At 39.9% G+C, this 14,646-nt stretch overlaps 1 protein-coding gene across 3 annotated transcripts in view; it reads right to left on the bottom strand.

The window, feature by feature from the left end:
* The window catches only part of PAX5 (paired box 5), a 155,149-nt gene that overhangs the window by 41,326 nt on the left and 99,177 nt on the right, over positions 1–14,646 (bottom strand). For all 3 annotated transcript variants that reach the window (XM_069964369.1, XM_069964370.1, XM_069964371.1), the window contains one exon: positions 210–311. In XM_069964369.1, the coding sequence (XP_069820470.1) occupies positions 210–311 (102 nt within the window). The remainder of the gene's footprint in view (positions 1–209; positions 312–14,646) is intronic.

Genomic DNA, 14,646 nt, shown 5'->3' with positions numbered 1-14,646 from the left:
GTAAAGGTCCCACTCATAACAATCCACATGGGTTTCCCTTTCAGCGTCCCAGCATAGGTATAAAGAACACAAATAGATATTGTAGTATAATAGCATTGGGCTTTGCAGTGCTGTAATAGCACACGAACCATATGTATTCAATTTGTTTTCATATTATTCAGGAACAGATTTCTCAGTACATCTTGCTACATTTCTTATTGCAAACTCACCAGGCACCATTCCTGTCAGCGTTGGAGCAGAGTAGCTGCCCTGTCCGGCAGGGGGGACGTGCGGAGGGTACCCAGGGAGGGTTGTGCTTGCCAAATCACGACCTAGAGAATCAAGCACAGCAAATCACAATGCGAAGTCTCACAAATGCCAGGCATGTTTTTAGATCTCCCTTAGAGCTGTGAGCCCTGCCAATGCATTTGTCATCAATGCACAGTGTGAATATCAAGATATCTTGATATCCTTTGTAGGAAAACACATTACTTTTTGTCTACAATATTGCTTAAAATATGTTGCATAGTGCATTTGAAAAAAAAATAACTGGAAAAATGTATTATATAGCATACTGGCATAGCTGCTTTTATGTATCCTTCTGGATGCCAAATACATTAGATATTTGAAAGGCCATGCATATACTGTAAATACACATAAAACACACAAAGAAGAATACACAGTGTGTAGACATGTAACTGTAATCGGAAATTATTGTAATGCAAGTTATGTGTTTTTTAAGTAAAATGTTAAATTTACTGTCAATATATTTACTTACAGTTTGCTATATAAGGAAATTTTATTTGAAGGGGTTCTCAGTTAAAGGAAAACTATCAGCAGGTTAGACGTACAGTATCTAACCTGCTGCTATGTCCCTATAGTGCATGGGGTGCCATTTATGTGATATTAGGAGTTTAATCCCTATGCTAATAAGTTGTTCTGGTGCACTGGGGAGGGACTACCACCCCTGTGCATAAAATCCGTCCCTGGCCGGCCCCTACAAATGAATATTGGTAAGGCTGGCCAGGGTGGGTTGGCGCACTTGTAGTTGTAGTCCTGCCCCCAGTGCACCAAGGAGTAAACTCCTATTTTTATGGAAATGGTGCTGAGGATGAAGGTAAGAAACCTCCTTCATCCTCATTGCCCTGTACACTATAGGGAGATATTAGCAGGTTAGATACTTCTTAGCTACTTATAGTTTGTCTTGAACTAAGATGGGGCTTTTTATATGACTTAATAGAAGAAATGAATGCATTAGGGTAGCTTCACACGTACTAGAATCTCAGCAGATTTCACACTGCGAGTTCCATAGTAAAATCCTCTGTGATTTCTGGTTCTGTCAGATTTTCTGAGTTTACATACTCGCAGCAGATTTTTCATTTCGCTGCGAGTATGTAAACCCCGCCCCCTTAACCCACCACTGCCCGGTGAAAACTTTAACCGTCTGCCCTCCGGCCTGCTTCTGTGGCTCCCGCCTCCCTGACGTCCCAGTCAGCAAATCAGTAGCTGTGGCAGGACAGTGTTCTAATTGGCTGAGTGGGACATCAGGGAGCCAGGATCATTTATCATTTATTGTTTATTTCATTTTTTACTTCAGCAAATTATAAAGTTTTTTCATATACTATAATCTTTAAAAAAATATTTTTCCATTTGACTTTGTTTTATCTATGTTAAATAAACTGTAGTCTATGACTATGATCCCACAAAGTCAGTTACATAATGACATAATGTTCTTTGCACAATAACGGACGTTATTTGGACTCAAAAAGACGTTTTAGGATTAAGCCTATAACTCCAACTACGCACATATTTTTATAAGCTTTACTTTTGTAAGTTTTCTACTTAAATCAATATACTAAAGACAAAAATATAGGCACCAAATAGCTCTTTGTTGTTTCTCCTAATAAGCTGGGTAGTAGATGTTTGCTTTCACTAAAGCAATCCTGTATTGTCCAAGAAGATGTTAGTTTGCGCAGGCTATAATTACTGTGGCAGCAAGTACCCATGAACAGTATTAATAATGTCTCTGGGCAGCATGGGACATGAATGCCTCTCGCTTTCCAGCTATACTCTGTAAATGTAGAAAAGTAAGAATTAATCCAGTTTGCTCACAGAGATCCTACCCTTCTTCCAATTATTTTAATGCATGGCATGGATGGCACAAAGCCCATTTGTAACAATTTTGTTATCTTAATTAGTCTCCACCATGTTAGATGCGAGGGCTTCATGCCAGTTCCATAAGCAAGGTGATGCCACAGGTGTGGGCATGAAATCAATAACGAGGCATGGCATTCACAGAGGGCATATGGGTCAGGCAAAACAGGTCTTAAATTAAACATTGATAAGCAGAACACAATTATCCATCACGTTTAAGTGACTGCATGAAATTAGCAGGTAGGAGAATGTGTGAACCCGACGAGAGAATGTGCAATACAAATTGTGAGACTTAGGATGTCCACTGTGACTCTTGCTTAAAAATGCTGCAACTACCATAATCTGTTATACAAGCCATAAAATTCAGATTAGGAGAACAACAATAATATTGTCTCCCCAGGTCTTGCTCTCTACTACAGTGTATTTTTTTTTCTTTTATGCTTTTCTATGCATAGCACAAATCCACAGTGTACAAATCTTGCATAGGTAAGTTGTAACACATTGGAGGGAGTTGTCATTTGCTTGGTGTCTTAGTCCTGAACCTTTAACACATCTTTTTCTTTCCAATATGCAATAAAATAAGCCAAGCACGTCACATAAAAATGAAATGTCCATGTTGTTAGATTACAATCAGCGAGTGTGCAGTGAATAACACCTGCAGGGTGCACATGGGGAGACAATGTCTACCTTTTATTTTTATGACAATGAAACTGTAAGTAGATCTCAATCTTCTATTCTTTGTTGTAGATGATACCCTTTAGTTTAGTAAAACTGTAACATTTTCTCTAACATAGAGGTTAAAGGGGATAATGGATACTAATATATGTAGGCAGGTAACATTTAAAATTAAATAGCCTTATGCCCATAGCTGTGAACATCAGGACAAATTAGGGTAAACTTGGCACATCGCTAAGCAGTAGCTACTTTACTTCATACAATCTGGCTAATACATTGTTGGTTTATTTGTTTGTTTGTTTTGTCTTTAATATGTTACCAAGTTCTGTTCTTTTATCAGTAGGAACAGCCATATACAGTAAATAGAGCACTATTTGAGGCCACCAATTGAACTGTAATAAAAGGATATTTGGAACTGTACATTTTACACAGACATGCACTGCTGTCAATGGGAAGACGGACGTCCAATGCACACAATGTATTAAATAACGGACGTTATCACCACGGGCGTCAAAATAATGATCACGGCCATTATTTTCAGACGTCTTTTGCAAACGTTTTTTATTAGTTGTTCACACACAGTTTTTCTTTTGTCTTTTTTCATTTTTACTATTAAATTCAATGGACTTTTCAATTAAAGACACACCCAAAGGCCAATCAGTAAACCGAAACTAGAATAATGTACCAACAGCTGTCATTGCACTAAGGGAAGGCCAGACAGCTAAATGATGTACAATATTTTAGATTAAAAAAATGACAGATGTCATTTTAAACGGAGCTAAAAAAAAAAAGTTATGTGAACATAGCCTTAGGAAGAATCAAAGTTGTCTTCTGCAACTCAATCTCAACAACTGCTTTTGTACAGTATTTGCATGTATAGCCATAGTGCATATTGTGCCAAATGGGCACTTAGGGAGAGACTTATCAGGGATGTGCCACTGATGTACGCAGATTCTCGCCTTCTACTGGCCTACGCCAGCTGTAACCCACACTTGTTGGAATGGCACGGGCTATTGTGCCAGATTTATCATGATTTACACTCCCTTACAGGTGTAAATCTTGATACAAATGTACACTCCTGAGCAGATGTAGATTTGTCCTCAATTCCTGCACCAAATGCAGGGCCGTCCAGCTTTACTAAGAGACGTACACTTCTTAGTAAATACAGCCTGGAGGAAAGGGGGCAGGGATTTATTTAAGACTGGCGTATGCCAGTCTTGATAAATGTCCCCCATTGTCGTTACATATACACCAATCAGCCAGATTATTGAAACTGCCTGACTAATATTGAGCAGGTCCTCCTAAAGCCCTTAAACATATTTGGTCCATCTAAGCAAGCACTTCATAAGACCTTAAAAGGTGGCACCTAGACATAAAATGCAAATCCTTTACCTGTTGTTTCATAAGATTTTTAAAAACCTACATGATTTGTTACATTAAAGCTTTAAAATGGTGACAAGGTGATTTTAGTGCTACTGCTAAAATACTGTTATTCAGCCCCTGAGAGTCCCCTCCATAGTGCATAGCTAGTTCTCATTCTCACCACTTGGGGGTACAGGACCACAGCTGAGCAGTTCTCTAGCAGTTCACACAGTGACTTTCTTTCCTGTGCTGGGGGTGGTTTACAGTACACAAGAGAATACTAATGAACTTGCTTTGCAAGGTGTTTGGTGAGCAGAAATGAAAGAAACAGCAAGGAAGGGATTACACTTAGCACTAACCTGCTGCGGATCACAATGGTGGCATGCTAAAGGGAGGTGTGAGATTTCATACATATAGACTCAATTCCAAAAAAAAGTTGGAGTACCACGTAAAAAGTAATTAAAAGTAAATTAAAACACAATGCAATAATTAGCAAATCTCATTGACCCATATGATATACACAACAGAACAGGGAACATATATGAGATGTTGAAAGTGAGAGATTTTACAATGTCATCAAAAATATGAACTCATCAACTTAATGGCAGCAACACATCTCAAACACATTGTGCAAGGACAGGTCTACCATTGTGTAGTATTCCTACTTTTTAGGACTACGTAAACATCAGGTAAGTGAGGAGACCGATTGCTGGAGTTTGGGTAGAGGAATGTTGTTTCTTTCATGACTCTAACTGCTTAGCAATTGCATAGCATAGCAACGGACGCTGTCAAACTGCTGCCCGCCGGGCTGCATTTGTTCTTTTTTTACAATTCGTAAATTTTTTACAATTAACTTGCGGGCATCGTCGGGTGTGCCCGCAAATCAATTAGCCTTTGACTTCAATGTAAAGTGCAGCCGCCCCCACACTTTACATTGTGTGAACAGTTATTACTCCCGGTCACTGTTTGGTGGACAGCATCCAGAAATAATAGGCATGTACATTATTTTAATGCCCATTTGCATACAGCGGACGGTATTGCATTGACTTCAATTCAATGCCGCCTCTGCAGAAAGGAATGTAGTGTGAACAAAGCCTAACACTTTAAAGTGCCTTACTTTCAACATCTGTAATTTATGTTTAAATATTAATAAAATATGGGTCTATGAGATTTGCAGATCATTGCATTGCGTTATTATTTACATTTTTCAAGACATCCTAACTTTTTGGAAATTGGGGTTGTATATCCTTCCAGCACGATTTTAAACCGAGAACTACTTGGGAACATTTGTCATGCGATGAGTTCTTTTTTAAGTTGCATCCCATGCTGGCCCCTAGCCAGTGCATTGGAACAGACAAGGTGGCTATGACACATCCACAGCAATAAAATCTTTCATATAGCTTAAAACTAAATGAAGTATTATGCAAGCCTAGATTAAGCTTTTGTACAGTACTCTATACTTCTGAAACAGAGAAATTAATTTTCATTAGATTTTACAGATCAAACTAAAATGTCTCCCATGGAAGTTGGTCTTAAAGATATTGTTTGATCACTTCTTAAAATGACTGTATGCAGGGTAAGGTTTTATAAGAAGGAAAGTGAAATTTAAACTTTGCAGGGCGGCAGTTTCTTGATGGATAAAGCTTTGGAGATTTTAGGCTCCATTTACTTCTCAATCTAATTTTGTCCTTCGATGAACATTATGCCTGAAATGAGATCTCATGTGGCTTGATCAGTGCTCCAGCACAGGCAGAGGCAAAGCACTCACCTCTACTGTTGTTGTCTTTTGAAAGGAAAGCAATACTTTCATAATAGAAACACAGCAGGACCTAGAATAAACTCACTCTTGCAATTATCCAGATAGATGTTAGTTTGATAAGAACAGAAGTAAAGCTCACTATATTTTTTCCATGCATATCATTTATTGGGATACCTTAATACATGCATTACCTAATACAAGCAAACTAATGTGACGTAGCTTCTTTTTATCATATGACCCACTGTAAATGATTTGTAGGTTCTCCAGCATTGTATGCCCCAAATAATGTTCAGGGCAAACCTTAAATATGTTGTCCAGAGAGCAGAGAGTGCTAAAACCTTCTGCCCCACAACAGCACCAGCACCAGAGACGTGGAGTCCTGATCATCACATGCGGGTGAAACTACAATATGCCTTTGCATGTGGGCATAGAGTCTGACCTGATATCTTTGCTCTATAATATAGTATTAATGACTATAGAACAAAAAAATATGTATGTGCTAGGGATGGTCCGAACCGAGTTCGGATCGGGTTCGTACGAACCCGAACCCTCGGTAATGATTCCCGCTGTCTGCCCGCTCCGTGCAGCGGACGGATCCAGCGGGAGGACCGCCTGGAAAAATGGGATACAGCCATAGCCATAGGCTGTATCCCATTTTTCCAGGCGGTCTTCTAGCTGGATCAGCCCGCTGCACGGAGCGGGCAGACAGTGGGAATCCGATGCCGAGCGTTCGGGTTCATCAGAACCTCGGCGGGTTCGGACCATCCCTAGTATGTGCCATAGCTCCAACACAAGCAAAGGGCCTTCTTTGTTTATTGCTCCTTCTATCTCACCACATTGATTTGAAGTGATGGAATCCTACAAGTCCAGAAGCTGGTCACTAGATGTGGTAATGTAGTGACTATAAGCTACAAATAAATAAACAGATTTGTTTCTTTTTGTTAGAAATGATTTAGAAAGATAAAGTGATCACAGTGTGGTCCACAGGTGGGAACTCCTGCACCACCTCAGGGAAAACGAAACATTACAAACTACTCAAAGCCCATCAACGTTTGCATCTGCTCTGGCTGCTAGGATATTTGAGAAATATTTTTCTAAAGATGTCCAACTTTCTAAATATATAATTTCTGTCTAGAATTTTCATATTTTATAGCCTTGTCATATAAAGCTTTAGGTCATGTTCACACAACGTATATTTGGTGTAAATCACAGCCGTGACTTGCACAAAACGTACGTTGTATTGTGAATGAATGGAATCCCTGCCAGAGCGTATACACAAAGTATATGCTCTGGCCATGATTCCATCCGGCCACACGGAAAACTGACATATCCTGACCTGTGAATTCAGCAGTGAATTTGGATGCGGGCGGACATGGGTGCACCCCCGTCCGAATTCAAGTGAAGACTGCAGTACTGGCCGGGATGATCTACAGTAACACCGGATCACAGAACGGCCGGTGTGATACCAAGTGTGAACATGGCCTTATATTGAAACTCAACTAAATATCTACTCTTTGTATTATTTTTTCACATGCTGGCAGTAATATTCATGGTAAAATAAAGGCCTATATCATATGACATGTGACATGCTTTATGGCAAGCCTTATGGACCTAGACACATTGAACATCTCCATACCGTAGTCTTTTTATGGGACATACTTGTGAGCATGCTCTGTGGGCCTATTCCAAAGGAGGAGCGGGTGGGGTGGGGGGCTGATTTCTGAACAACAGCTATTGTGCTATTGTGTGTACCTCATTTGTCTATTTACTGGTGTCACCTGTCACCGCACTCCCATCTATATTCATAAGAAGAGCAATGCTTGGAAATTATGTGTACAGAATAGTAAGTCGCTTCCTTACTTTAAGCCTAGTGGGCAAAATGAATACTGCAAGTTGTCTGAATCATTTTATTTTAAACCCTAGACGAATGTAGCCCAGGAAAGCGGCTATTAGCGGGCACGGTCCGAACACCGTGCCTGCTAATTAAGTAATCTAATGCAGCTGTCAAAGTTGACAGCTGCATCTGATTACCTTATGCAGTCCTTCCCTGGTGTCTAGTGGGGTGGATCGCCCCTCCGGGACGTTGTCCCGGAGGGGCGATCCACACGTCCGGCTCGGGCTGGGGTCTGCGCTAATGGCACTGATCACGGCTCGGCACTCAATTGCTTCCGGCTACAGCAGCCGGAAGCAATCCAGTGCCTATCTCATTGATCTATGTTGTATAATTGCGCATTTTCGGTCGCATCAAATCCAAAAAAATTGTAATAAAAATTGATCAAAAAGTCGAATATGCGCAATGAAGGTACTGATAGAAATTAAACATCATGACACCTCAAACTGCCCCATAAAGCGCTATAAGGCTGGGAAAAGAGCGATTTTAAGGAACATATATTTGTTAACAATGGTTTGAATTTTTTTACAAGCCATCACATAATATAAAAGTTATACATGTTACATGTAATCGTAACGACTAGAGATGAGCGAACCTCGGGCATTCTCGAGTCCATCCGAACCCGAACTTTCGGCATTTGATTAGCGGTGGCTGCTTAAACTTGGATAAAGCCCTAAGCTATGTGGAAATCATGGATATAGTCATTGGCTGTATCCATGTTTTCCAGACAACCTTAGAGCTTTATCCAAGTTCAGCAGCCCCAGCTAATCAATTCCGAACGAACAGGTTCGGATGGACTCAAACCCGAACCCGGTTCGCTCATCTCTAGTAAAGACAGTTCTTAAAAATTATGTTCAACATAAAACCTAAATTTAACCCCTTCTGCCAAAATTATGTCCAGGGACGTCATGAAAAGCAGTAAGTAACTGCCTAATGACATCCCTGATGTCCCTGGACTGCCTAATGACTTCCCCTACTGTCTCTAGACGTGATTGGGCGACAGGAGGAGGCTATCACACATTGCCTGCTGCTTTTTACCGGAGAGGAGCTGCGTTCCCCCTGGACAGTTAACCCTATAGACCCTGTGGTCGGTGTGACCACAGTATCTATGGGGAATCCCAAAGGATATGCTCTCCCTCCGCCTCCCTCTCAGAGCCATGAGAGCAATCGCGCGGCTCCGAGGATAACCATAGCAAGCCAGACGGTGTGACTTCTAACCTAGATGCTGTGACTGCACTGAGGCAGGGGCCTGATTGTAGTATATGACCTGTAAGTATAAGGCTAGGTTCACACAACGTTTAACAGCGTCCGTTAAACGCGAATCAATTAGCCATTCACTCCAATGCAATCTGCGGCTGCACTGCACATTGCGTTGTGTGAACAGCTGATGTTTCCGGACGCTGTTCAATGAACCACCGGTGCCCGCAAATCAATTGTAAAAAAAGAACGTGCCTGCAGCTGATACGGAGGTATCGGCTGCAGGAACGGGCTGAGTGCAGCCGGGTGGCCGGCTGTTTAACAGCGTCCGTTGTTATGCAACGGGCGCTGTTAAATGCTGTGTGAACATAGCCATACACTGTATAATGCATTACAGCACAGATCGATCTGTGCTGTAATGTATTAGAAATATAATGTGAAAAAAAGTTAAACACATACATAAATACACAATAAATAAATAAAATAAATAAATACATAAATATAAATATTCCTCATTATAAATAATCCCCTATAAATACAATACACATGTTTGGTATTGCCACATCCATAATGACCCCATCTATCAACCTGTTACATTAATTATCCTGCCTGATTAACCACGTAAAAAATAAAAATAAAAAGCTAACCTAAATGACAATTTTGTTGTTTATCCTGCCCACCAAAAAATATAGAAAAAAGCTATTAAAATGTCACATGTACCCAAAAGTTGCATCGCCAAAAATGTCAGCTTATGCCGCAAAAAAAAGCCCTCACATAACTCCATTGGCGGAAAAATGTAAAATTAGTGCTCTTACAATATACAAGACACAAACAGTATTTATAGTATAAATGTCAGAAACTATAACAAAAGCTATATAAAATGGATATCACTGTAACCGTACCGAGCTGATAAATAAAGATAACATGTCATATTTAACATATAGTAAACACCGTACAAAAAAATAATGAAAAACAGAGCCACCTCATACCACCTCATAAAAAAATTTAATAAAATATGATCAGGGTGTCAAATGTCACCTGGAATGATACTGATGGAAACACCTTTGTGACTTATATAGTGGCTATAAAAAAAAAGCTAAAATAAAAAAGGCCCTAAAATTCACCATGTCTGCGGCCTGTGGTTAAGTCAGGTGATGCACTGCATCCACATAAGGGGCATTTCTAGAAACATTGGAATAAGAGGGATCAATAGTGAGTTGTATTTCTCAGTTAGTATTTGCACTTTAAGGCTGGGTTCACACTACGTAAGTTTTTGGCCGTAGAGCGCTCCGTGAATAAGCGGCCGGAGATTTATGTAGTTTGCGTACAATGGTAAGTATAGGATCTACGGCTGCACAGTTCACACTACGTAAGAACTTACTCCTGGATCGTATGCGGCGCCGTAAAAAATGAACCAGACCATTGTTTCGGGACGGAAATGCTGTAACTTACGCCTGTAGCGTAACATGCGGTCCCGTACGGAGTGGTGATTTCTTCATTTTTACACTTTGATTTGCCGATCCAAAACGTTCTGTGGGGTGTCCGGGGCTAGCCGAAGATATCCAAGTAAAAGACCGCTGTCAGATCGCTACGTACGCCGCTCGGGAAGCGTACGTAGATTACGGGCGTAAGTTCGTGGACCGTACGTAGCCGGCCGCAACTTGCGTAAATCCTGGCCGGAGTTTTACACGTATATGTCCGGCCGCGAAAAATATTTTTCGCGGCCGGACATATACGTAGTGTGAACATAGCCTAAGAGAAAAAATTGATTAAAATGGAATAGATGCCAGAAAAATTACATTTTTAAATTTCCCCTCAAACTTGCTTAAATAAGTTCATAAACTTATGAAATGTTACTTTAAATACTTTAAAGGGGGCAGTTTTTACAGTGGAGGTATTTATGGGAGTAACATACAGGCCCCACAAATCCACTTCAGAACTGAACTACGTAGTAAAAGTAAAAGTACATTCACCAAATAACATCAACATAAAGTAGACTTTTTGTAGATGTTGCAGTAATAATTAGTTCATGTGGCATAACTATTATTTTTAGAAAAAGAGAATTTTGAATATAAAGAAACATACATTTTCACATTTTTTTCGCAAATGTGTTTTTTACAAAAAACTAATGAGTGTATCAACAAAAGTATACCACGAACATAAAGAAGAATATGTCATGAAAAAAAATCTCAGAATAACCACGATAGTTAAAAGCATCGCAGAGTTATCACTACATAAAGAGAGACAGGTCAGATTTGAGAAATAGGCCCTGGGCATTAAGGCCAAAACCGGCTGAGGAGGCAAGGGGTTAAACATTAGGAAATGATGTCTAACAAATTCTCTTTAAAACTTTAATAGTATAAAAGGATTTGAGTTAATTTTTCTGCATTGTCTACAGGATAAACACTGCTGAATTAAATTAACAAAAATTCTAAAATTTGAAAATATTCATTATAAACTCCATCTTGTGCAATGGCAGACATTGCACTACACTGCTGTAAAATCCATGTCATACATAAAAATAAAATACCTTAACCACAGTGCTACATTATCTTGGCCCATTTAAATTCAGAGTCTAGATCGATTACAGCTGGAATTTATTTCCTAATCCAAGAAGCATTAATGTGCAAATGATACATTCTTTAAAAAAATATCTTGGCTTGAAAGCTAATAATGAATAAGAATTGCCTTCTTGCAAAAAATCTATAGAGCATACAAAGTTGGTGGGGCAAAACTGAAGGAAAAAATTCACTTTGTTCCTTTTCTCAGAACTAATCTAGCATATAATGGAATTACACAGGGGTTTATTGGTCCATTTTCTGTAAGTGCTGACAAGTCTAGTTGCAATCTGCAACTTAAAGCGAATCTGTCACCAAATTTATGCTGCCCTTTCTCAGGAAAGCATAAGGTACTGACAGGCATGCTGATTTCAGCCTTGTATTTGTTATATGTGCCTGTTGAGAAGTTTTTAAAAAATGCACTCTTTATTAGTTACTGCACATGCTGTAAGGAAGGAATCCTTGGCATTCATGAGCTACAGGTTCTCTTTGCCCAACTGTATTCTCACGTCACTGACTGGCAGTTTTCTCCCTCTTAGGACTGTATTACAAAGCCTGATCTACAGGAGGAAGCGAGCCTGGACCTGTCAGGTTAGCGCTCCCTTCCTCCTCATTCCTCGCTCACTGTCTGTGCTATTACACGTGCAGACATCGAGCGGGAAGGAGAGGGGGGTGTGGGTAGCTGCAACCGGTTTTATTGCACAGCAGCAGACCGTTGCTATCATCATCAAGAATTTAGAACATGCTGAAAGACAACAATCGTGCATGTTGGCTGTGCACGATGTCACAACCCGACTCCCAGAGCTGTGCGGGCTGTGGCTGCTGGAGAGGATGATGGCAGGGGGACACTGAGGGACACAGGGCACTGGAGGGACACTGAGCATCCCTCTGCCATCATCCTCTCCAGCAGCCACAGCCTGCACAGCTCTGGGAGTCGGGTCGTGACATCACCATTTTATCCAGGAAGTGACATCACCATTTTATCCAGGAAGTGACATCACCATTTTATCCAGGAAGTGAAGCCTTGATGCAGTAGTAAGTGCAGGGAAAAAAACACTTTATAAGCATTTCCCATAAGTGTATATTGGTGATTTGTATAACTTTTGGTGTGCAATACAAAAATTTTCACCAGACTTCTCCTTTAAGTCAGTGATTGACTAAGTGAGCTGTCAATATACGAACTAATATATAGCTATTTGCCTCATGTCTCCTGTTTATGCAAAAGATGCATTCAGTCGATTTTCACTGTCACTTTTATATGGCCTGATTAATCGTCCTGTGTAAAAGGGCCTTAAGTTTCCACTTCTTTAGTAAATCTGGGCCAATGTGTGCAAGCAATTTGTCAAAATAACTATCCTGCTTCTCTCAGTCCAGGGATGTGCTCCTTTTCAAAGTCAACTGAACAAAAAGTAGTATCTAGGAGCAGTGATGAGCAAACTTGCCAAACGTTCAGGGTTAGCTAAACCTGAATACTAGGCATTTAACTCCTGGCAACTAGAGAAGTTGGATACAGCCCTAGAGCTACCAGGACGACAAGGATACAGCCCATGGCAGTATGCATTTTTTTCCAGGACTCCCTAGTAGTGTTGAGCGGACTTGCCAAACTGTTAAGGTTTGGCAACGTTCTCTAAACTCGTTCGCTCGCCATTTAACTCCCGGCAGCTGGAGGAGTTGGATGGGTCCTGGAAAAGATGATATATATCTATAAAGACCAAAGAACCAGGCCTTGTTGCTATAGCAACTAATCATGATGCAGCTTTAATTTTTTCATAAGTAAAAAGAAAAACAAAAGCTGAGCTCTGATTGGCTGCTAAAAGCAGAATCACGTTGTAGGCACATTTATGAGTAAGGCCTTGCAAATTTCTTCCGGATAGAAAAGAAGGATGAAAACAATAAGAATATCTGTAATATCTACGATACCCATTTTCTTCACAAATTGGTTACTGTTTAGAACTGTCACCTTTAAGTGTGCCTTTCAAATGTGTGGTATACAAAAACAATGGCAAAAGTGATACTTCACTCCATAAAAATTATACAAACATAGGTTGAAGGGCAAGTGGCCAGCTGCATTCTCTCGATTTTGGCCAGCAGTCAGTGACGTCAGGATTTATAACTGTATTAAACTGTATGACAGTTCGCCATGATAAATCAGTTTCCCCTTCTTCTCAAATCACAGACAATAAAAGGTTTAGCAGTGAAAGCCATTCATCATAATAAAGACCACAGACTTTGTAGTCATCAATTTCACTCACATGCTTAATACACTGGAGAGAGTGTAGAGTTTTAGCAAAAGGGAAAAAAGCAGCCACGAAGAGAGATTGAACAGGAATAATTACAAAGGTCAAACAAAGAAATCCTTTAGGAAGCAAGTTTTTCCTTGTGGTACAAAAAGGCCCATCACAAACCTAATTTGATTGTGAAAAATCGCTGTATTCATATAATGCCCATTGTGACGTTAACTAGATAGTAAATAACTATTCAGATACATACATATAAATTTAAATACATATATGTATATTGAAATTGACTCTGCATATGTCATGTTACAAAACTCCAGCCAATCAACAAAATGAAAGAGCCACGGTGTTCAAAAAAGGGGGAACGCTGCAATACAAGGCACAACTACTCATGGTTGTCAATAGGGTCAATGCAGTAAAGGGGTCGAAATTTATAAAAATAACAGAGACACTTTAAAGGGGGATTTAATTTTTTTTTTTTTTCAACTGGTGTTATAGAGATTTGTAAATTACTTCTATTTAAAAGAGAACTCAAGCCTTCCAGTACTTATCAGCTGCTATATGCCTTGTAGTAAGTGGTGTATTCTCTCCAGTCTGGCATGCTGCTTTCTGTAGCCACCTCTGTCTGTAACAGGAACTGTCCAGAGCAGTTGCAAATCCCCATAGAAAAGCTATTATGCTTTGAACAGTTCCTGTCATGGACAGAGGTGGCAACAGTGAGCAGTGAGTATCAGACTGGAAATTATACACCATGTCCTACAGGGCATATAGCAGCTGATAAGTACTTGAAGGTTTAATTTTATTTATTTGTTTTAAATAGAAAAAAATAATAAA

This window comes from Dendropsophus ebraccatus, chromosome 3 (genome assembly GCF_027789765.1).
Source record: "Dendropsophus ebraccatus isolate aDenEbr1 chromosome 3, aDenEbr1.pat, whole genome shotgun sequence".
Classification (NCBI taxonomy): Eukaryota; Metazoa; Chordata; class Amphibia; order Anura; family Hylidae; genus Dendropsophus; species Dendropsophus ebraccatus.
This window is presented reverse-complemented; position numbering and strand designations above follow the sequence as displayed.